Source organism: Cydia amplana, chromosome 18 (assembly GCF_948474715.1).
Source record: "Cydia amplana chromosome 18, ilCydAmpl1.1, whole genome shotgun sequence".
Taxonomy (NCBI): Eukaryota; Metazoa; Arthropoda; class Insecta; order Lepidoptera; family Tortricidae; genus Cydia; species Cydia amplana.
The window spans coordinates 14,451,991-14,476,117 of record NC_086086.1 but is presented as its reverse complement, the minus strand read 5'-3'; the positions used below and the strand labels follow the sequence as shown (position 1 = coordinate 14,476,117).

The 24,127-nt window shown below is 37.2% G+C and overlaps 1 protein-coding gene across 1 annotated transcript in view; it reads left to right on the top strand.

The window, feature by feature from the left end:
* The first annotated feature begins 1,389 nt into the window (after nt 1-1,389).
* Nucleotides 1,390-24,127, top strand: part of LOC134656654 (synaptotagmin-4) — a 41,023-nt gene continuing 18,285 nt past the window's right edge. The window contains exons 1-4 of the mRNA XM_063512217.1: nt 1,390-1,791; nt 22,116-22,238; nt 22,693-22,865; nt 23,533-23,687. Of these exons, the coding sequence (XP_063368287.1) occupies nt 1,740-1,791; nt 22,116-22,238; nt 22,693-22,865; nt 23,533-23,687 (503 nt within the window). The 5' untranslated portion in view covers nt 1,390-1,739. The remainder of the gene's footprint in view (nt 1,792-22,115; nt 22,239-22,692; nt 22,866-23,532; nt 23,688-24,127) is intronic.

Sequence of the window (24,127 nt, the reverse complement as noted above, 5' to 3'; positions counted from 1 at the left end):
TACCTATGTTACTACATGGCACTGACTTAATATAAAAGAAATAGACACACAAAGCAGAACAAAAACGTCAACAAATGTGGATCCCAATGACGTTTCGCACCATTTGCATTGATGATAAAAACGCTTACGTAAATTTTGAGTCAAGATAAATGTTTCGTACAGAAAAGAGCTTAAAGCCGTAGCATTAAGTGTCAAATTAGCAAACATAAGTACCAACACTGTTAAAAAATTTAGTCCGATGGCACTAAACGTAACGTATTTACGTCAAACAACGTCAAATGAGAATAATGAACGAATGGAGTCACTTTGGTACACTTTAATATTATGTATTACTGTACAGGAAAACCAATTGAAGTAATAAATAAAACAAATTTAATTTAATCGGGAGCTCAAATAAAATTAATTCGTGGTTCAAATTCAAACAAATTAAATTTTTAATTCGTATACGTCTTTAAATACTAATTTCCTTGAAATAAATTCTACTTATTAAATAACTGTGTATTTAAGATCTACATTTACTCATAGCACGGGTGCACGGGGACATTTAGGTACTGATTGGATTTTTTTTATAAAGTCTACCTATACTTTATAAAAAAAATCCTGTGGTTGTCACTGTGTTCAGACAAGTTTAGCATTTACAGTTAGTCGATATAAGCCCTTATTGGTGGTGTATATGTCGGAAACAGGGAAATGGGCCGAACACACAAGTGCCGTTTTGCCTTGTTTAAAACTGCATCACCCCTATCTCTTGCTATAATTAAATAGCAGTCCACTTTGCACGTCGCATAGGTTTTCTTGGAAATCTTGAATTTAAACATAATATTATTCCTTATGAATTCCATATAAAAATATAAAAAAATATTGACCTCACATCGACTCATTAGATTTTTATTCTTTGACATCCCTTCTTTGGTACCAACAAATTAATTTATTCAAAACCATAAAATGACCACCAGATTACATAAATTATGTAATGCTATCCAAAGAACTAACCGAAAGAAATACATTCCATCCTTTTTCCTTGTTTTATCATTGTTATTTTTACATATTTTAACGGCACATTTCGTAATTGTTGACAACTTCACATTTGAGCGTTTCAAACAAGACTAAACGAAAAAGTGATGCGTGATCTGTTTTGACATTACTTTTGTGGGGCCATTTTTGGCGGCTGATTGGGTATCCAGTTCTTTATACTATATCAATGCTACATGGTCTTAAATAGGTACTACATTAGTACATGTGGCACTAAGTTCCTATAATCTACATACAGTCTTGTAAAAAAATGACAAACTGGCAGATAAAAATGTAACTCATTTCGGAGAGATGTTCAAAAAGCTTTTTGTCGCAAATAATCAATCCACTAGCCTCCGAACGCACTCGAATATAAAATTAACAAAATAAAACCCCAGCTGCTGCAACAAAAAGCGCCAGGAAACAACTAGAAAATAAACTACAACCGGAACCACATCTGTCACACCTGTCAACCGCACAATTGGCGGCAAATGACGTCTTTCCGCCACAAGATGGCCGCCGGCGGCGCGCGCAGGCTCGGCCGCGGTCCGCACACGCGCACTTTCCTTGTACCCCAATCGATAGTGCAACTCAAGTCGCACAACAGCCTGTTGGCAGCGCGAGTTTCACGACGTATTTCTGATCTGAGAGGATTTTTCGGGACTATATAGAGTGCATAAAACGTCAAGGTGTCTGTGTCCAGCAGTGTTCTGCCGGGGGCCATCACTATGAAGATGCTGGCAGCACCGGACGGGCCTGCGATCTCGCCCGTCGATCCTTGTAAGTTAAAGTTAAATAACAAGTATTTAAACTAATCTATCCTATTGTCTAAGGGTTAATAATCAAACAGAACACTTTTAATGAATATATTCTTCATTGAGAAGTTTTTAATGATCACCAAAACAGCTGGAATGAGAGTCGGCAAATGATGCGCAATAACATCGGATTGTAGACAAAATATAGACCCCTACAACATTGCCCTGTGGGACCATGTTCTGTTATTAGATAAGAGTCTCAAATACACGATTAGAGGAAAAAGATAGGTCATTTGTGTAACAGATATTTCAATTAAGTAATCTTTTATATATTGAGGTAATTTTCCTCACATCAGTCTTGTAAAAGAGTTGGTCTATATTTAAAACAGCCACGCAAAAAAAAAACCAATTCTGTATTTTTAATTCGGATTACTTATGTTGTTACTTTATACCAAAGGTAATGGCAATCATAATGAACATTTCTACTAGCAACTATGGCACAATGAATAAAAAATATTTTTAGTCCGCCCGTCTGTCTGTCAAGACCCCTTATCTCGGAAACGCGTGAAGGTATCGAGTTGAAATTTAAACAATGTACTAAAGTCTACGGTCGCTTGAAGCTGTGAAAAAATCAAACTACTAAGTAAACGTAAAAAAAAGATACGACCGTTTATGCCGCAAAAACGTATATTCCAACACTCTCAAGGGAATCAAAATTGATCGGATACTTCCCGTTGATCTAGAACTATGAAATTTGGCCAGTAATATCGTTTTACACTACAAATACAGGGAAAAGACTGAAAAATGGTAATTTAAGGAGTTCCTGACTTCGTCAGTGAGTAAAATACCTTGAATAAAACTAAATGGGGGATACCTCTGCCTCTATAATTTTATTGAAATCCGAACTTAGAGCCACAAAGGCTCAACTCACAAATATAACATCCAACATGGGGGTCAAATGGGTCTTTAAGGTTCTTTATAGGTATTAACCTTCGTTTGATCCGTGCTGAAGGTAAATCGTGTAAATCCACAACATAATTATAGGTCCACCGTTTAACTGATACGACATGGATCGTTCGTTTCTCCAAACAAAAACGTCACTGACATATCCGATCCATATCGTATCTTTAACAAATTTTTGAGGTGTCTTAAAGTTCGAATCAGCCATAAGCGCGAACATAACTTTACCAAACCAGGCCCTGTAGCCAACATGCCAATCGCTAACGCTCCGTAGTGAACGAAACGCAACTGTCACTGTCACACTAATATAGAAGAGTGATAGAGAGACACAAAGCGATTCGATGGCGAAGCGATAGCGATCGTTGCCTTGGCTAGGCCGCCAGTCTAGCCTGAAGCCGACCGACAGACGCATTGAAACAACGGGAGTCCGATTCTGATTTAAAAATCGGTTACAGTTTTGATCTTATTTTGATACGACCTTTAAGATCGCTCACGCTGGTTATATGGTAGGTATGTGAAATGACGTGAGTCGTGAGTGAGATATTTACGCGCTAATGGTCAAGGCGATGGTTAAGTAACCCGTACCATATGAGTCACTGACAGTGTCAACACTGATATATACGCCAACGTCTACGTAATTTACTTTCTATAAGTCTTTATACTCTTTTTAACATATAACACAAAAGCCGAGCTATATCCTATAAGTTCACAAGTTTCGCTTATCACTACATAATAAAACAGAATCGCTTCACGCTGTCTGTCTGTCCCTATGTATGCTTAGATCTTTAAAACTATGCAACGGATTTTGATGCGGTTTTTGAAGTGAAAATTTCTTTAGCGGCGCTGGGCACTTTTTGGCATCATGACCAAATATATTTAGATGCGAGGTCTGCAAGGTAACTTTACAATTTCTATTCGAATTTTAAACAATTAAGTTCAATTAACGCTACGTACTGAATTTCGAATTTTAAACAAGCTCACTGACCAGCAATTTCGGAACTAAATGTTTTTCAATAGAAAGGAGGATGGGTCAATTATACATAGTGCTGCAGACATTTTGGACTAGTCATTGAGTTTTCACTTCTGTCGGCACTCCCGGAGTGCAACTCGTTGTTTTTTTTAATAGATAGATTGATTCAAGAGGAAGATTTATGTATAATTTGTTAACCCGTGCGAAGCCGGGTGGGTCGCTAGTAGATGGATAATCCCAAACGCATCTAACTTAGTCCATTCTAAGTGATTATGGATAAGTAATCCACCGAGCCATCGAGCTAACTGGGTCATCCAAACACTCACTATCACAAGTATAGGATCTGTTCTGCAATGAGATAGTTAAGTGTTGATATTGGATTAGAAAAGTATTGGTTACCTATGCAATATCGATAGACTTTACGCAAAGGCGACGCGATTTGTCTATATTTTATTTACAAAAACAGATCAAATTACGTGATCGAATAGAGTTCGGTTTTACCATATTTGCTAGAAAATCTCAACCTTGTTAGACTTAGGGCCCGATTCGGATTTTGAAATAGACATCTATTAGATATCTTTTAGACATCACCAAGATACGATAACGATAAGTTTAAGATCTAACCTGTCAAAAACATTTGCGCAATTCTGGAGATACTCTTGAACGATTTCCACAGGATATGACTTAGAGATCCAATTCACATCTAATAGATATCTAACTCTATCTAACGCAAAAGTGACATTGGTTGCCCGAATTGCACTGCAAAAGGGAACTAGTTGATATCTAAACTATAACGTATCTAGAATGGATCTAGTACGTGTCGGCTCTTGTGAATATCTTGAAGTTCGAATACGGTAGCTAGTCTCAACGTCTTCGATATTTTCACTGACATAGGTAGAATTAGTTGTTTGTCTGTTTAATTCGGGAAAGGCCTGAAGCCGCGGCGTTATGGTGGGTTTAATAAGATTGATTTTAAGTTTTACCGCTTCTCATCTCAGTCGTTCCCTCTTGGGAACAATAAATACAGCACAAGTGATCGTTTCAGGGCACATTTTAGGATCGTCACTATCGACAGTCATCTTCTTTCCACAAACAGCAAGTTTGGCCTGGCGCCTCCATTTCACTCGGTTTCCTCGAATTTAGCGCACTTTACTGAATGTGCCGACGCAATGTTTGCAAAATTGCGAAAAATTTCAACATTGAAACATCTGTAAACCTTACCAACTTTTTGAACACAACTTACACGTCTACACGTCGCACTTAGCCATGGTGCTTTACCTGGGATCTCTATTGTTTCCCAAAAAGTTTTAAGTCATACTGCCGTATTCGAACTTCAAGATATTCACAAGAGACGACACGTACGAGATCCATTCTAGATACGTTATAGTTTAGATTTCAACTAGTTCTCTTTTGCAGCGCAATTCGGGCAACCAATGTCACTTTTACGATAGATCGTGTTAGATATCTATTAGATGTGAATTAGATCTCTAAGTTATTATCTTGTGGAAATCATTCAAGAGTATCTCCAGAATCGCGGAAATGTCAAATTTGACAGGTTAGACCTTAAACATATCGTTATCGTATCTTGGCGATGTCTAAAAGATATCTAATAGATGTCTATTACAAAATCCGAATCGGGCCCATAATGTATTGTTTGCCCGCATTTTCGTTAGTCATAATTTATTTGGTTCAGAAACGCGTCACTTTTCAGGATTGCCATAAAACAAACCTAACCTAACCCAACCTATCTATAGGATAGCCTTACGAAAATCCTGAAAAGTTAACGGTTTCAGTTTTAGGACTAATGATAATATGACAAGCAATACATTATGACTTGAAACTTTATGGGAAACAAAAAGGGGCGCCCCGCGATACCTACCTGTTTTCATATGATCGATCAATCAGTTTGTAACGATATCATCATCTGCACTATTATCCTCTCCGATAAGTTATTTAATTTGAGTTTAATTCACTTTGTGTTGGTCGTAGCTGAACGCAGACAGCCCGCATGCACTTGGCTGAAGAGTTGAGCAATCGAATGCAAATTTAATGATCGCGATTGAATTGCGGTCATGATGAATATTCTGTTTGTCCTACTTTGCAGTCTCATCTCTTGGCTCAATAGTTGTTTGTTCGGCGGAGAAATTAACCGTAGATGGGCATTTTCATTTTAACTTAAAGCCCGACTTAACTTGTGTTTCAGTCACGTCTGTCACATTCCTGACAATATGTATGCAATTTGAGATTGGTCAATTTTGTGACGATTGCTAACCGCCCGTAAAATGGCCCATTAATCGTACTGATAAAATACGTACAATTATTAAACTAACTTTTGCTTAAAATAGTCTACTTCAATTTGTGTTCATTCAACAGATTTGACAGTAATTATTGCTTTTATATAAACATAGCTTGTTGAGTAAATATTTTAGCAACCTTCTGCTGGTAAGAGGTCGTCGACTTCAATTTATATTAGCTAATAAGCTCAGGCACAGGAGGCTTGTTCGAAGCTTAGAAATCTTGACTTAAATTATTTTTGATATGATACTTGACACGACACATGGTCGTATTTACTCGCGCTTATTATCTAGAAATCGCAGTTTAATGATTTGTTCAGGAGAACGGTAACCATCATCATGGCAACGAGTGACAAGAACAAAAGTTTGTTTTGTGACAATCCAGAAAAGTGACGCGTTTCTAAACCAAACAAATTATGACTATTTATGACTAACGAAAATGCGGACAAACAATACATTATGACTTAAAAATTTTTGGGAAACAATAGAGACCCCATGGTAAGATTGTTAAGCAAACAACAACAGCAAATCAAGTTGAGATTTAGAACTTTCGAATAGGCCTCCAATCCAGCTGTCCTAATTGCGAGCGAAGCCGAGATAAGTCTGCTAATCAAATTACGGTTTAATGTATCCCAAATTCAAATTTAACGTCTGGGATAGACGGAATTTCGACAAGGAATTTTAAAGCCCACTCCACACTCGTGCGCGAATCGCGGCTTCGCCCGCGATTCACGCACATAGTCTGGAGGGGGCTTCAGACTTGAAATATTTAATTACATATTTTTATAGAGATTTTAGAAGTCGATGACCGATGTTTGTCAATTTGTTTAGGGCGTAGGTTCTATATTTAGGAATTTGGTAAATCTTAGCTACCTTCAGTCTTTTTGGTAAGAATAAAATAGATCGGCACATTATTTATTTAATTATAACTTACTACCCCAACTCTGTCAAAACAAAGATCGTTATTAGATCTATAAAGTCATCCATCACACGTAAACTTCTTTTATTAAATTCAAAATTATTATTGGGTTTACATGTGACACTATATATGCAAGGGCACAGCGATATACTTAAAACTATCATGAATATAAATTAATTAAAATTGTTAAAGCTTTATTAAATATGAAACTTACAATACCTTTACTTAACTATTTACCTACATATGTGGTGTGTATTAAGATTCTACTAAACAAAAACAACAGACGACACAAAAGAAAAATAAAACAAAAGCTGTCTAAATAACACTGCGGTTAGGAAAGAACTCCCAAACAATTAGATTAGTGATGCCCGCACTATTTCATTGTCGGGGTAAAAATAATTCGGTTAGCGGACAATGCAATTAGCACATGTTCCCGATACGCCGAATTAGGAAGACGGTGCTCTTGTATTATTATATGTGACGTTATCTATGAAAAGGGACCTTATTGTCGATGACGCTTACGCCACGCCACGCTTAACGATGCTCCGATATAAATACAATGGTGCGCGACAATGTGCGGCGTAAGCGCCATCGACAATAAGGTCCCTTTTCATAGATAAGGCCCCATATGTATGTATAGCTATAGAGTCTATCTTAATGCCCCTAGGGCCAGGGCCTAGGTCGTAGCCGCGTAGACGGTCTACGACGTAGCAGGTGCTACACGTAGAGCCTGTAGGGCTAAGATGGCCAACTCTTTATCATTTGTCACCATGGCTGTCACGTTCTAACAAATATGTAAGTGCGAAAATGACGCATGGCATGACAGGTGATAAAAATGCGACCATGATAGCTGGTCTGGTATTGCTTAATTGTGTTAGCCTCCTACCAGCAACAAAGGGACCTTAATAAGATAAAGTTGATACTTTTGCTTTTTACTGTGTTGTTTTCTAGAAGATTCGGAAATCTATATTTAATACAGTTGCTCAAAAAGTGCTACTTTACGTAGCTGTTTAGTGTTCGCAAAGTAGTTTTTTGCGAACTAGTGGTTTTTACTTTTCGAGTTTTTTTTAATTTAATTCTGACCGTAATCGTAATCGATACGTCCACACCAAAAAGTTTGGATGATCAAAAACTTTACATATTTTTATTTTGACATTAGACATTTAATACGTACAAATAAGTATTGTTACACGATATAAATATTGATTTGTTATTATATATATGACACCGTAAGATTGTGAACCCGTTAGTTTATAATCTAACGTAGGTTATATTAGGTTAGGTTAGATTATAATCTCCCTACCGTCAGTTTATAATGTAACTAGCGAGATTATAATTGACGAGTGTTTACAATTTTACGGTGACATATATACAGTAAGTAAATAAAGATAAGATATTTATTATATGATATTGTACGCTAAGGTAAATCCACTCGGGTGAACTTAAATATTTCTACGAAATGTAAAATGAGGTTCACTCAAAAAATATTCCTCTCGTCTCAGCGCTCTATTGGACACTTTTGTTCTGTAGAAGAGCTCCGAGAAATTTTATTTTTATTAACAGACGCCATCTTAGAAAATGGCAGAGAGCTGGAGGCTGATTCTGATTTATGATGTCATACTTCATACTTACAAATATCTATTAAGTAACATAGAATATAATAAACAAAAAATAAATAACCTATTAAAACACAAAATATAAACACAGAAACTAATAAAAATAAACCACCTCACCAAATTCACCCGTTTCTGGAATGGTGGCCAAAATGGAGTTTTATTGGTGCGTGTGAGATGCCTAGCAGTCCCTACTTCAGTGTGATGAATACAATACAAATTGTGAAATCAGAATCGGACTCTTGAAATATGACCGCTATCTGAGTGCTGCCTTTGTTGAATTTTGACAAAATAATTCTTGTAAATATATATCGCTCACTTGGGTATAATTTATTATCTTATACCTTTAAACGAGCAATTCTTGTATATTTATTTATTTATTTATATATATTTCGGGGATCTCGGATACGGCTCTAAAGATTTCGATGAAATTTGCTTTATGGGGGTTTTTGGGGGCGAAAAATCGATCTAGCTAGGTCTTATATCTGGGAAAACGCTAATTTTTGAATTTTTTATATGTTTTCCAAGCAAAGATCGGTCTCCCGGATATTGTTACTTAATATGCACTCTAGTCTGTCATTTTATGATGTAAGTAGGTAAAGTACGGACGCTCACATAGGGGCATTGACACCGCCATCATGGGCGGGACAGCAATATAGTAACGAGCGTGCGATAGAGATAAGAACAGGCGGGTCAATGGACGAAGTTCTTCGTGTTTAGCATCCATACTTTAAGTAAGGTCAATGAGGCTAATTCCGTCATAGGGTCTATTCCGTCTACCAGCGTTTTTTGCGATTCTGCGAGCTGCGATTGCTTTTAGTCTCATCATAGTATTCTAGCGGAGCATTTTAAACATGTATTCAAGGTAATTCCCTAGAGTAATTTGGTTTATTAATTATGTAAACAAGCGTCTGGAAAGCTGAATCAGTTATTACAACAGACATTACGGCCGGTGTTCTTTATTTTATCTAACCTCTGTTGTAATTTAATTGTAAGTAGTTCTCGATTGTATTTTTTTTCCTTTGGGGATAAAAGAGCAGCTTTAAGTTTGACAATTAGTCTAAACATAATACAATCTAGTTTTGTTTACTGTATCATATTTATTTTCTTACCGTTACAACCCCTCTTAAACTGTTTGGCCTTTAACAATAAGTTCCTACTTACCTGAATAAATACTAGTGTGATTTTTATTAATTTGTCTTTAATACTTACATACTTAAATCAAGGATATATTCTGCGATTTCTGTATTAAAACTGTAAACATATTAACGTAAATACTTTGAATAATAATAAAATACCTAACAAATTCAACATAAATAGATCTAGTCGCTTTATAAAAGCTTCTTTTCATCCAACCATGTTTGTCCTATTTTCGGACCGACGTGACCCCACAAGATGTAATATTTTAAGGCTCGGTCAGCCTGCCGTTTCTCTTGTGTAGGCCCAGAATCTACCAGAATATACTTTACGCTTAGCTAATACTTTCAGTAAACCTATTACTAAGATTGGTAATAATGTTACCAGATTTTGCCTGCGACATCGTCTGCTCAGCATGATGATTCATATGATAAAAATGAAGAAGAAAGCATTTATTAGCACAATAACATAACCTTAGAACTAACTAAGTGTACACAAAATGAAAAGTTGCGCTAAATCGTCCTCACTCAATCAATGATCGTCTTGTTCTCCAAACTTAATAAAATTTTAACACAAATGTAAAATGATAGATCTACAAACAATTACTTAAGTTGTATAAGGGCTTGTAAAACTTGGCAAGCGTTTATGAATAACATCATGTATGTTCTATAACCTTTCCCGGGACTCAATCTACCTATCTCAATCTCCATACCATATCTTACCGCTATTGCAAATATTATAATATTTATAAATTTTATAATATATAGGTACTAGAAGGAATATAACACTATTGACACTTATGTCTATGTTATTGTTGTTTTAATATTCATGTCGCATTTATTTTACATGAATACAACCCAGAAATCAAATTCTTACCTTAATTTTTAATATCCGTCGCATATAGATACTTTGAAGGTTAAATACGAATCAGAAATAAGTCAAATAAGCTGCCTAACAACTTGGATTCATATTTACGCGACTGCCGTCCCGATGGAATTTCCCCAGGCACGGATTTATCTAGTACCTTCCTTATTATACGACGTTTCCCGAGTTCCGAACTGTAATACTTTTGTAACAATAGTTTTACTGACAAAAGGCACGAAAGGAGGAAAAACCTTCAAATGAATAAATACCTACATATCTAACAACAACAATCAATCAATCAATCAATGTGTCAATATGCGTGTGTCAATGTAGGTCAGGAATTAGGCAGACGCAGACACAACACACCTAATCCCGCTCATAAACAGATTTGTCTCCCCCACACCTTTTACATTATCTAAGCATATAAGTACTCATATAGTCAGTATTTTATCGTAATTTGACATTTTTAAAATACCCTTGTTACCTCACTTAGGGCCGCTTGCACCATCCCACTAACCCGGGGTTAACCGGTTAAACCTGGAGTTACCATGGTTACTAGTAAAATTTGACACCGGGTTAACAATTTAACCGCTTAACCCCGGGTTAGCTGAATGGTGCAAGTGTCCCTTGAGAGTATTGGAAAACACTCGATGTCTTATGTGTACGTAATATGTGGGTGTAAAGTTCACAGCGAGCCACGAGCGTCGCGGTCAGCGCTCATTTCTTAAAGGGTAACGTGGCTGCGAGTGGATTGCATGTCACTTTAGCAATAAAACCACAACACCACGAATTGTTGTTAGAAAGAAGTTCGAACGAAGGACTGGTTTGACATTCTCCAAGTGCAAGTCGCCTCGTGCTTATTTGAGATACATCTACTAGTAGTACTATATTCATAGACATCAATGGCTGCCGCTTTTAACAATTTTTACTACGGATTTATGTCTATATTTCCGAGGTCTACTTAGTCTCTATAGAACCGGTAACAATTATGATTCACTAATTACACTAAGTATATATGACACCGTAAGATTGTGAACCCGTTAGTTTATAATCTAACGTAGGTTAGGTTAGGTTAGGTTAGATTATAATCTCCCTACCGTCAGTTTATAATGTAACTAGCGAGATTATAATATGACGAGTGTTTACAATTTTACGGTGACCTATACAAGAGCACGCCATATTGGAGACCAAGACTCATTTTGGGACATTGCGCCAAACTAGTAAGTCATTAATAAGTAATTTCAGCATATACGAACAGCCGTTGTTAAAGATAATGTTAGCATTTTTGCACCTTACTCGTTCCTATTAATTAGGCGAATAACGTCTACTGTACATATTCAAAGATATTTTTTTTTTTAAATATCAAAAATCTATCAAAATTAAAATGTAGGTAGCTCGAATATAGCTAAAGTTCGATTATAGCCTCGGTCGTAGGCGCTTATTGATCACATCTCGCTTACCTTGCCCTTGAGCTATCAAGATCGATGACTGTAAGATTCCTGTACAGCTACCATCAGTTTGGCACTGACATAAACGCCGTCGAGATCGTAATTTACTTTCTATACATCTCACTCGTACTCGCATATTAGTGCAAACGAGATGTATAGAAAGTAAATTACGTTCTCGATAGCATAAATGTCAGTTTTGACACTGTCAGTGACTCATGGTACGGGCTCTGCTAGTAATTATTAACGCGTGGAGCGCTGGGATTCCACTTTCCCTTTAATTAAAATTGCTTGAGTGAAAAATTGTAAAAGATCAAGGGTTTAGGGAATGTTTCGACTTGACTCATTCACGGCTAAGTTCCGCTCATACACGATAATGTAGGTTTTCCCAATATGTAGCGAAAATGTTGCCTCTAGGCATGAGCATGACATAGAGGTCGATTCTAATTTAATAATTTGTTGCGGTTTTAAACTAGTTTTGATACTAACTTGACGATCATCTTCGTCATTGGCGCGCATCTCACACAAGAGTTTCATTTCAAAGAAGAAAGAAAGAAAATACATTTACTTATTTACGTCTAGCCAAACCAGTTAATTAATTTTATTTATTTTTTATTTAAGCCATTTAATTCCTTAATAAAAAATATACATATTTCATTATTAAATTAAATAATAATAAACTATTAAATTAAATAAAATATTATCAAACTAATGTACATGCAAGTTTAAATTGTAAAATTCTATTCAATAATTTAGTTTGTATTATTAAGGACCTCTTGACGAGTAAAGGCCTCCTCCATTTTACTCCACATTTCCCTGTCTTGGGCTATTGTTACCCAGTCGTCGCTGGCAAACTTTTTTAGGTCTTCTGTCCATCTTCCCAGTGGGTGGCCTGACTTTCTTTTACCGGGAGGTCCCGCCCATGTAGTGACTCTCTTAGTCCATCTTTCGTTGCTCATTCGTGCCACGTGGCCCGCCCACTTCCATTTTAGTTTCTTGCAATGTGATAGAGCGTCGATAACTTTAGTCTTTTCCATTATAGCCGTATGACGTTGTTTGTCTCTAAGTTTTAGGTTCATGATGCTCCGCTCCATGGCTCTTTGACAAGTTGTAATTTTTCTTTTCGTGTATGCATTATATATCCATGTTTGACTTGCGTAGGAAAGACAAGGTAGGAGACATGAGTTAGAACGAGTTAATTAATAGAAGGTACTTATTAATTAATTAATAGATGAGATGGACGTTAAAAAGTACGGAGAGTATGACTGGTGGTTAAAATGTCTCCCTATACTGATTACATGCAGTTGCTTTACAAAAGCAGCTATAAACAATGTCAAATACGTGTACCTATTTGAGGTTAACAGGTGAAACCTTAATGGAAGTGTGGAGGTGTCGTAATCTGATTATACCGCGACAGCCGGTGACGAATTACGGAATATTAATTAACTAGGGTGAATTCTTTGTTTACCTCAAATTGCTCTACTTACTTTATTACGCATTTAGCTTCACCGTGTATATTTCTTTGTAAAGTTAGACCAAGATAAGTCTGCAACGGGTTATTTTTAACGTCGCCCTTCTATGAAATTATGACGTCTAAATAACACCCGCACTGCGTGTACTATAAAGATCGTTGCAGAATTGTCGTGGTCTAACTCTATGTGCTACATCAGTGTTATTCAAACTTTATGTTATGGTGTCACGGCCCTTTATGACCACTAAAATTTTTTCGCGATCCCCAAACCCCGTTACTACGTTTTTCTATCTAGTACCAGTAGTAGTAGTAGTAGTAGTAGTAGTAGTAGTAGTAGTAGTAGTAGTAGTAGTAGTAGTAGTAGTAGTAGTAGTAGTAGTAGTAGTAGTAGTACAAATTTGGAATCACAGACCAGTGTTTTTGGCTGAATCCCCATCTATTAGCAAAAGAAGCCCTTAAAGTTTTGATCCCATTTGCTACTTCATATTTATGCGAGCTGACGTTTTCATCAATGGTCGATATCAAAACCAAAAACAAAAAAGGAATAGATTGAATTTGGAAAATGATTTTAATCGTCTGCGTGTCGCGGCAGGAACCGCGGTTTGACAAATTAATCAAAATGAAACAAGCTCATTCTTCACACTGAATACAGTTAAACCTTTACTTTAAAAATACAGTTTACCTATCTAATAATGATTTGTTTTATTAATATGTACATTAACGACCTTTAAAATTTAAACTATAAATTAAATTTTAAAGGATTGGATTACTTTTAAGTTTAAAAAATGAAATTGCTTTCTATACGTTTCTCAAAGCTGAACTTCGCGACCCCCTTGGACAAGTGCCGCGACCCCCAAACACTTTGAAAGACACTACTGTGCTACATAAAATTGTAGAAATTAAATAAAATGGAACTAAAAGCGAAACACAGTGGCAACACCGGTTGACATTGTTACGTAAAAATTCACGGCGCTTGCGCGTTTAGGTCGAAACTCGAAAGATTCACGCTCCGATTGTATGGTTTTTTGTCAAAACAACATCAACTCATGGCGGGAAATTCTAGTTCTCTGTGTCGGTTGGTTCTTAGTATTATTAGTTCATTGTTCCATCACAACAATATGTCATCAGAAAAGCCCAATTTATATAAAGCCTCAGACTAAATAAATCATTGTTTTACCGCTGTTACGAGTTTCATGCCACCATTGAAACCCTAATTTGCATGAAGGCTTATTAGTATCAACATAGCGATAACGCTACCCTCATTTCGTCAACGACTTTGTTTTAGCACGATTCATGGTATAATAATATACTCCGCCTGGTACTCTCTTCCGAGATTCGCGAATGACCTAACTGTCACTTGCCTACGTCATCATGCTGTTTACAGGTTCTCAAACTTTAAAATGTGGGAGAATTTTAACCAACGGTGAAAATTATTTTAACGGCATTAATTTTAAGTTATTCATGTAGAAACATAGTAAAATAAAACAAATCTATACTGCCCTTTTCACTCCTACTCTTACAGTTCCGAATAGAACAGCCAACCATTTTCGTAACAAAACATTAATTACCAAGCTTACGACGTGAAAAGTTTGGAAAACACTGCGACTGCTGACACTGAGCGAGAAGGAAATAACAATTAACACGCGTTCGACAAGGATGACGGTCAGGGACAACATGGCGGATTGTCAAATGTGACAGCGCTATCCTGTGTTGCCAGTAGTGTAAACAGAATTACCCGAACGTCTGAAATTTCTTTCGTGAATCGGAAGATATTGCTAACGAATAATTAAAAATGACATGTTATTGTAAAATTTAAGATAAAATACATATAAATGAAAATTATAAAATTATAAAGAATTATTTTAACTTATTAACCATAGATATAATGTACCCATGTAACATGTTATGTTGAAATAAAGTGGCAATGTTATTGTGACGTAGGCAAGTGACACTCTGGGAAGAGAAGACCATGTTTTATTAGACCATGGCACGATTGGTCTCTCTTCGTTTTTGACAATTAAAGGCCTTGTCAAGGAGGCCGATTTAGATTTAACCATTTTTTGATGACCTTGACGATCGCTCACCCTAATCGGTGCGCGCGAAGAGCATGGGCAGCCGTGTCTTTAGTCTTTCGTCTCGTGCTTATTGGTGCGTATGAGCGCACTGCTATGCTATTAGTGTCAAGGTCGTATCGTAACAAAATCAAAACCGTCATTCACTAATTGTTAAATTTGTTAAATCAGAATGAGCATCAAGAGAAATTTGGGAATGTCTTAAATTGTAAAGCCCTCTTTATCGTATATGTAGCACAGTAGCACATATATGTTTCTGTTTCATCTTTCTAATGTCGTATTCAGAATTAAATATATACAGTAGTGAGTAGGTAAACTTTAGGTACATTGCATGTATTTTTTGAGTTGTTGCGTTATATTTCTTTTATTGAAATAAATAATTATTTAATCTAATTTATTTAATTTAATTTTAGAGTCACTTTTTTAATGACGTAGCTTCTTGCTTTCTTAACTATATGTCTACATAAAAGTACCCGTATAAAAAAACTGCTGTCAGTTTACTCTATCTAAGATACGAGATTAGACTTCAAGACTCGTTCCTTTTACTTATTGCGACATACTTTTAAACTTTAATAACTTTATCCCATTTCAAAATTGGGTTAACAATTCAAACAGGATTTACCATCTTCAGTAAGTATGTAGGTAATAAGCTTTCATTTCGTTCAACAGTCGAGATCCAAGTCCTTATTAAGTATTTCTCATCTTGGAGGCTATTTCGAACTTTCCGATGTCAAAATGATGTCATTTTGTTACCGTTCACCCCTGCGTCTCGCTCGCGCCAATGGCAATAATGTACGAACAATTACGAGCGAAATCGCATCATATTGATATCGGGATATAAGTTCGAATTGCCCTCTCGTACTCGTGTTCATTATATATTCTGATTGGGAATCCGATACCGACTTTGATTCCTCGTATAACTTGAAGTTTAGTTTTCTGAGTCTAACCTTGTTTACCGAGTTTGTTTTCTTTGTTTATAGAAATGTAGACTAAAGCGGGATTTACAATACGAAATTAGTGGAGTGAAATTGATTTCGTGACATTAGTTTTACCAACAGTTTCACGTGTAATTTAATATTTTCGTAAATGCATGCATAAATTTCATAAAAGCAAATCAATTTCGTGTCCTGTGCGATTTTTGTCATGCAACTAATTTCGTAGTTTAAATGCGCCGTGAAAACTTAGTGTCGAGAAAGGGCCTGCGCTGTGCGGACGTGTAAGATCGAAGCTGATGGGACCATGGCCACTGCGACACTGTGAATTTCACGACACTATTTATAGGAAATTACTTTCGCATATATCGAAACTACTTTCGTGAAACTGAGTTCAACATGCATGACACTAATTTCGTAATGTAAATCCCGCTTTGAGGATCACTCACTTTAGACCGGGCCAGGGCTGGGTCGAAGCCTCCAACGCATCGCTTTCTATGGAAAGCACCACGTGATCACCGATCAGCCGTCATAGAAAATTACGTGTCGGACGCATCGGCCCAGCCCGGCCCGGTCTAGTGTGAGTCATCCTTTAAATGGCTATTGGAGCGGCATTGAGATAAATATACTGCTGTTAAACATTTAGTCCTATTTGGAAAATTCTAGCCTATTTATTCCGAGAATGTATCCATCGTCCATCTATAAGATTCCTAAATTTAACGTCATCTTCTGAGTTAAAATATCATAATCTCTTAAAGCTATTACATTAAATTTTATTTCCATCGTCTGCTCAAATTCTCGGCACAATCTAGATATTACGTCGCCACTCATAAACTGAAGTGCCTATTTAGCCAGTAGTTCTGCCCCTTTATTGCGGCGTCGGCTCAAGTGAGCATCAAATCAAATAAACTTAATAAAGGTTATGTTAAGGTTAGGGATATAAATAAAAGCTCATGTTGACGATAGGTTTTGTGTACCTACAATATGATATGAGGTCACAGGTGGCCCTGTTTATTGATTGACTGTTACTTTATGAAGTATATAAGTATATTAGTATATTCATGAACGGAAAATATTATAGTACATAATTTGATTTCAATATTCAATGCTCTACGCACTCATACCTTTTCAGTTTTCACACTTCTTGATCAAAATTGGGGTTATGCGTAATGGAGTCTAATATTACGAATCCGACGTTTAATATTTATAAATATTGATCGGTTTTGCGGCGAACAACAAGTTTATTGGGGTATACTTACATGGGTTTCATAAAATAAAATAAATCTTTGAATCTTATTCCCCCAAATTAAAATGCCGCTCATTAAATATGGGTCACACATAACATAATATTGCTCTAGAACTTATTAGATCACCGAAAGCACTGTACAAGACGCCATGGTGTGATAAGTGGATAAGATCGATTCTCTCCATTAGAGGAGTCCGGGACTGGGTCAGCTGGTGGTCACCCCCGCGTCTACCCCCTTCCCCCCTTCCACCCTGCTATTACATCTCGAGTCTTTCACGGTCTAAGGTCACGACATCTTGAGATGAATATCAGTTTCGTTTAATACTTAGATATTTTACGTCGATACGCTTATGTTTTGAAGACGAACATTTAAGTAAATAACATATAAAATAGACGCTTTAAAAAACTAATAAATAAAGGAATAACAGAATACGCATCTTATTGATAATGATTGTTTTACAGTAGTAGTTAGTTATAAAGTGCTCCACTATATTAATAGGTGTAGTAAAGTAACTCAAACTTATGAAACAATTTTAAGTAATCTGTTTCTAAAATATGTACTCTGTAAGCCTACAAAATACCATTATAAAAGTCTCTACTTGAACATTAATGAGACAAAAGTAATCCTCTCTCGTTAAAGATGTTCAGGGTTGTCTTACTGAGACCAAGTACAAAGTACTTTTGAACTTCCGTCTCGCATTGTCTGAACTCTGAAAGTATGGATTTAAACTTTGACAATGTTATAAAATAAAACATGAATAGAGACACCAGAAAACAGCACAAGGTTTTTATAATCATAATACATATACCGCCTGTAGTGACACGACCTTTTCTTCAAGGCCTCAAAGATGAAAAATCACAGGAATGGAAAAAAGGACACACTTCAATAAGAATGCACTGCAATAAGCAGAAAAAGGTTAAAGGCTTAAAGTATGCTAAATAATCCTTATACAAATAATAATTTAGTACACACATAGGTACGTTTTTATTCAGAATATAAACAAATTTGATGTGTGTTGACTTGTATTCATTGAGATTAGTTATGTAGTAGGTAGGTCCTCTGAATCTAATATATACCTAAAGTTACCATACTTCAGCAATTTGACTTTTTAGAATCTGTAGAGACTTTTTACAAAGTACCCACAGACCCACACAACCCTCCCCAAATATGTTGAATATATACGTGAATTCCTCTGGCAGGTGTACAAAGATCTCATTGTGAGTTTTCCTCACCAACAAGCTTGTTAGTATGCTGCACATTTTGTCAAAAGGAGCTCAGATGCCAACTACATCTCCGCTTTCAAAAGTGCTACTGAATTCAATCTTTTCATATTCTGTTTAATTTCGAGAGTGTCCTGAGGCACTGCGAAATTTTGTAAAGCCCAGCTCGTTTACTTTTCACGTCTATTCACGAAAGGGTGACGCTAAGCGTATTCACAATATAAATATGGAAATGAGCACACCTGCGTTTTATTTCAGAATAATTTGTAATTCCACTTCATTTTGAATTCGGGCCTGGGGCGTTTTTAAAAGAACAAGCATTGAGATCCCATCCATTATGGGTGTTTGACGTGGCGTAGGTACATATGTGATGAGAATTACAAAAATTTCACCTTGTAGAGCAACATCGGGAACACCGATCCGATCGCTGTAACTAATTGATAAGATCGACGCTTTATACCTACTTAAAATTTCACCCAGGGTCGATAGTCCGATAAAGAGTTATTTAGTTTTAGCTCAAAAATGTTGAAGAATTTTTTTACATGCGGAAGACCGTTACATTTAAGTATCTCAGCTGTAGAAGAGGCTAAGGCGTTTAGGTTTTCTTGCAAATACTTATTACCTGCCTATTTATTACTTGACACTACGATAGCCATCCTACCTACTCAGGGAATTGAATAATTTAACAAAACAGAAACTGAGGGATTACCTACTAATCCACTAGAACCTTTTAATATTGTTATATTTATCATTTATCCCAAGTTTAACTTATAGTTTGATGGAAATTCTCGTAAAAATTACGAGCATCCAGTGACCTATATCAAATTCCCGACGCACAGGGGCGACATGTCATACGATAATTTGTAGCCGTAATGTCAGAAAACTGTATTACTTGTGGCCTACGTGCCTACGGCACTAAAGTGGGAGGGGTCGGTGAAGGTAATATACTTAGTTTGGACAGGTTATTTACAAAGATACCTGCTATAACTAAACTTAAAAAGTTGGAAATTGTTTGAAAAGCCACCCTATGACAAACTTTTGTAATATGTCATGCAATTTAGAAAGAACCGTAAATTGAAGGAAAGTAAATTGAAGGAATGATAGATTAATTAGTTATTTTGTTGTGTAAACTATACTTATTACGGTCTGGCCACATTGCGCGACTGGCTTCAGCTAAGGCGGCAACCATAGGTTGGAGCGAGACACCTATATATGGTTCCCACACCTACGAGTATGGTTGTCGCCTTAGCCGAAGCCACTCGCGCAATGTCGTGGTCAGGCCGTTAGGTATAGTTGTGTAGCTATGACCAATATGAAATTGGGATGTATGTGATGTATGGGATGTTATGTATGAGGTATGTGGACGATGTTGTGGGCGGAGGCGAGAGTCTACTTGAGCCTATTTAATCAAACGTTGATTTGTTTCTAGGTTCTAACATAAATGTTGCAATTAAATGGATATAAATAGGGACGTAACTCCCAAGAAAGTAGGTCACTCTGCACGTGCCTAGTGCATGTGCTGTGCATTGCGAGCTGCTCCCTTTATACCACTATTTACAGTAAAACTGATATTGGAATGGAAACGATAGCGCCCCAGAGCTTTCTGGCTTCATGTGAAACACGTGTCGTTACGTATGCATTGTGTTTGTTACGTTGAAAGTTGCGTCAACAAATATAATAATATATCATTAAACCTAAGTAGGTACGTAATTTCTTACGTACGTAGCTGTTGCTCCTACATACTCGTACATATTGAACGTTCTTTTTTTTGTTATTATTAATACATGAAATAAACTTATAATCTAATACAGTTCCCTGCAAAACTGTTTGCACAGTTTGACTGCAGGCGCGAGTCTCTGTTGTAAGTACTTACATAATCAACGTAACATATTAAAAATTAAAACTAACATCGTAGCTATAACTAACTTTACTTGAGTGACATTTGCAGGCACAGGCATACAATTGTCACCCAAGTGTTTTCGGTAAGTTCTTAATTAAGGGTATTGTTTGGTAACTTAAAAAAATCTAATAATCGCAATTGCAAAGCTTTTACGCTTCTACACAACTGTCAACACAAGCATTTTTGTACTAAATACTGCTTGTGCCGCACAATGGTGGAAGCGGGATTCTTTACAACGAACACTTGAACAAGACAACTTTAGTGCGGCAAATAACAGAAAGATTAATTTTACAATATATTATTGCAATATTTTGAACATGGTAATTATTTGGAGTTGTGGTATATGTGTACTTATGCACTTATTATATAAGCTATGTATCAATCATGTAATCGAGTTAGTCTGTAAGTTGTGTTTGACCAATAAACACATGTAATCAATATTCTATTTTATTTATTAAAACATCCATCCGTACATGGCGACCCTGCCAGGATTCATTTCATCTACGATGCAAGAAGTATGTAATCTCTTAAAAATTACACATTTAACGTCAACTGCTTATCATCATCAAACTATAGGTGCACTAGAAAATAGTCATAAAAATCTTATTTCCTTTATACGCATTCAAACAGATAACTCGGCACAAAATTGGAGTACATGGTTACCCTACTGGTGTTTTGCTTTCAATACTACTGTTCATACCGAAACCAAATACAGCCCATTTGAACTTATTTTTGGAAAAATGTGTAATATACCGACAAATTTGACAGATACATTAGATCCTTTGTACAACCATAACGATTACCCGTATGAATTAAAATATAGGTTACAAAAGTCGCAACTAGATGCTAAGAATAATATATGTAAAAGTAAGGAGTTAAGAAAAGCTCGCTACGACACTTATGTACACACTGTAAAGTATACAGAAGGCGATTTAGTATTAGTTAAAAACGAAGCTTGTTCTAGCAAACTGGACCCCTTACATTTAGGTCCATTTAAAGTAGTTAAGGACATTGAACCCAATGTAATAATTCTAGATAAAAGAAATAGACAAAAAACTCTGCACAAAAATAGAACTAAACTATATTATTCCTAAAAAAAAAGCTTATACTTTTTTATTTTTACATGCAGAGGGGGCGTGTGGTATATGTGTACTTATGCACTTATTATATAAGCTATGTATCAATCATGTAATCGAGTTAGTCTGTAAGTTGTGTTTGACCAATAAACACATGTAATCAATATTCTATTTTATTTATTTATCGATTATGATTTATAATTTAATCTTCACTTTGTATTTGTTGCAGCGGGCGAATGGCACGGCGCGACATTCTGGTTGCTAGTGCTAGGAGCGGGCGCGTTGGCGCTCGCCACGCTCGCCGGGATCGCCTGCTGGCTCGCCAAGCGACGCAACTCGCTGCACAAGCTAGGTAACTGTACATATACTTATAGCGTGTGAATGGCACGGCGCGACATTCTGGTTGCTAGTGCTAGGAGCGGGCGCGTTGGCGCTCGCCACGCTCGCCGGGATCGCCTGCTGGCTCGCCAAGCGACGCAACTCTCTCCACAAGCTAGGTACCTAAATATGGCATGGCGTGAAATTCTGTTTGCTAGTGCTGGCGCTCGCACGCTCTCCGGGTTTGCCTACTGGCTCGCCAAGCGACACAACTCACTGTGATAGTTGTATATTTAACCATATTTATTGCTGTAAATAAATAAATAAAACTTTTTTAGTTCAACTAAAAAACATTTAATTCATTTTTTTTACGGACGTGCTTAATATTCTAAATGTCCTCACTGTGATTTCATCACAAATAATTAATCATTTATCATCATTTAAACCCGTAAATGATATTGTTTATTAATATCCTATTTTTGTCTCAGGAGGCAAGCGCGGCCCAGACAAGGCGCTAGTGTTCCAGCCGCCACGCCGCGCAACCGCCGTGCGGTCTCCAGGCTCAGCGACCCACTACCTGCGCAAGTCTCCGTCACCTACCGCACCGACTGCGCCATCAGCTACCTCGCCACCTAACGCACCGATCCCGCCGCAGATCCCGGTCAGTACATCACTAGCCACCGCCGTGCGATCCTAGGCTCAGCGACGCAATACCTGCGCAAGTCTCCGTCACCTACCGCACCGACTGCGCCATCAGCTACCTCGCCGCCTAAATCACTAGCCACAGGCTCAGGCTCAACGACGCACTACCTGCGCAAGTCTCCGTCGCCTACCCGCACCGACTGCGCCAGCTACCTCGTCGCCTAACGCGCCGATTCCGCCGCAAATCCCGGTCAGTACATCACTAGCCACCGCCGTGCGATCTCTAAGCTCATATGCAACACTAGTCACCACCCTCTGAGCTCGAAATTCTAATCGAGAACTCGATTAGAATTTTCCCACAGTTGAGAGTTATAATAATATATCAACCTAACGACTAGATAACCTATCTCAACATGCCAGGGATCGGAACCGGATCGGAATTTTTTGTAAAAACTTCGAAATAACCATAAATTTCAAATGATTTTACACTCGAAATAGTACTCAGTTGTGTTTTTAGGTAACGACTTCGTATTACAAGATTGCCCAATTAGAAATGAAATCATTAACAAAGAACATAAAAATACCGTTTTCGTTCCCATACAAATAATATTCATATTCATATTCATATTCATTCATTTATTCATATAATACCGGTATCCCTGCAACATGCAAATGTTATCTTGCAGTCATCCGGCGGCAACAGCCCGCACACGCCGACGGCGCCCGAGCCGGCGCCGCTGAGCAAGGAGCTCGCCGACGCCAATGCCACCGAGAAGCCGAACAAGCCAGCAGACTCCGACAACAGCGAGGGAAGGCTCGGGGACTTGCATTTCAAACTGCGGTGAGTCGTGTTTTATCTCTAACCTTAGGGTAACATTCCATTTCTGACCGCAGCTGCACTACTGGTACTGAACGCGCCGCTGTTACTGTCAATTTCCATAGTAAAATGAACAGTAGTGCAGCTGCGGTTGGAAATGGACTGTCACCTTTATTTGACCCAAAATGTTCTCGATCACGTGATGCTTTCGCAAACGGAAGTGCCAGATGCCTCGGCCCGGACTTTTAGCGCTACGACAACGAAATACTTTCTATCTCTTTATCACTCATCGATATTAGTGCAATAGAGAGACAGATAGCGTTTCGTTGTTGTAGCGCAAACGATTAACGATTGTCATCTTGACTAGGCCGCCAGGACCGTTCTAGCGTGAGTTATGTTAAGTCCTTAATGTTTCATAAGTAATCAATTCAAATGCTATGCCCTATACCATGCGCATCTTTTCA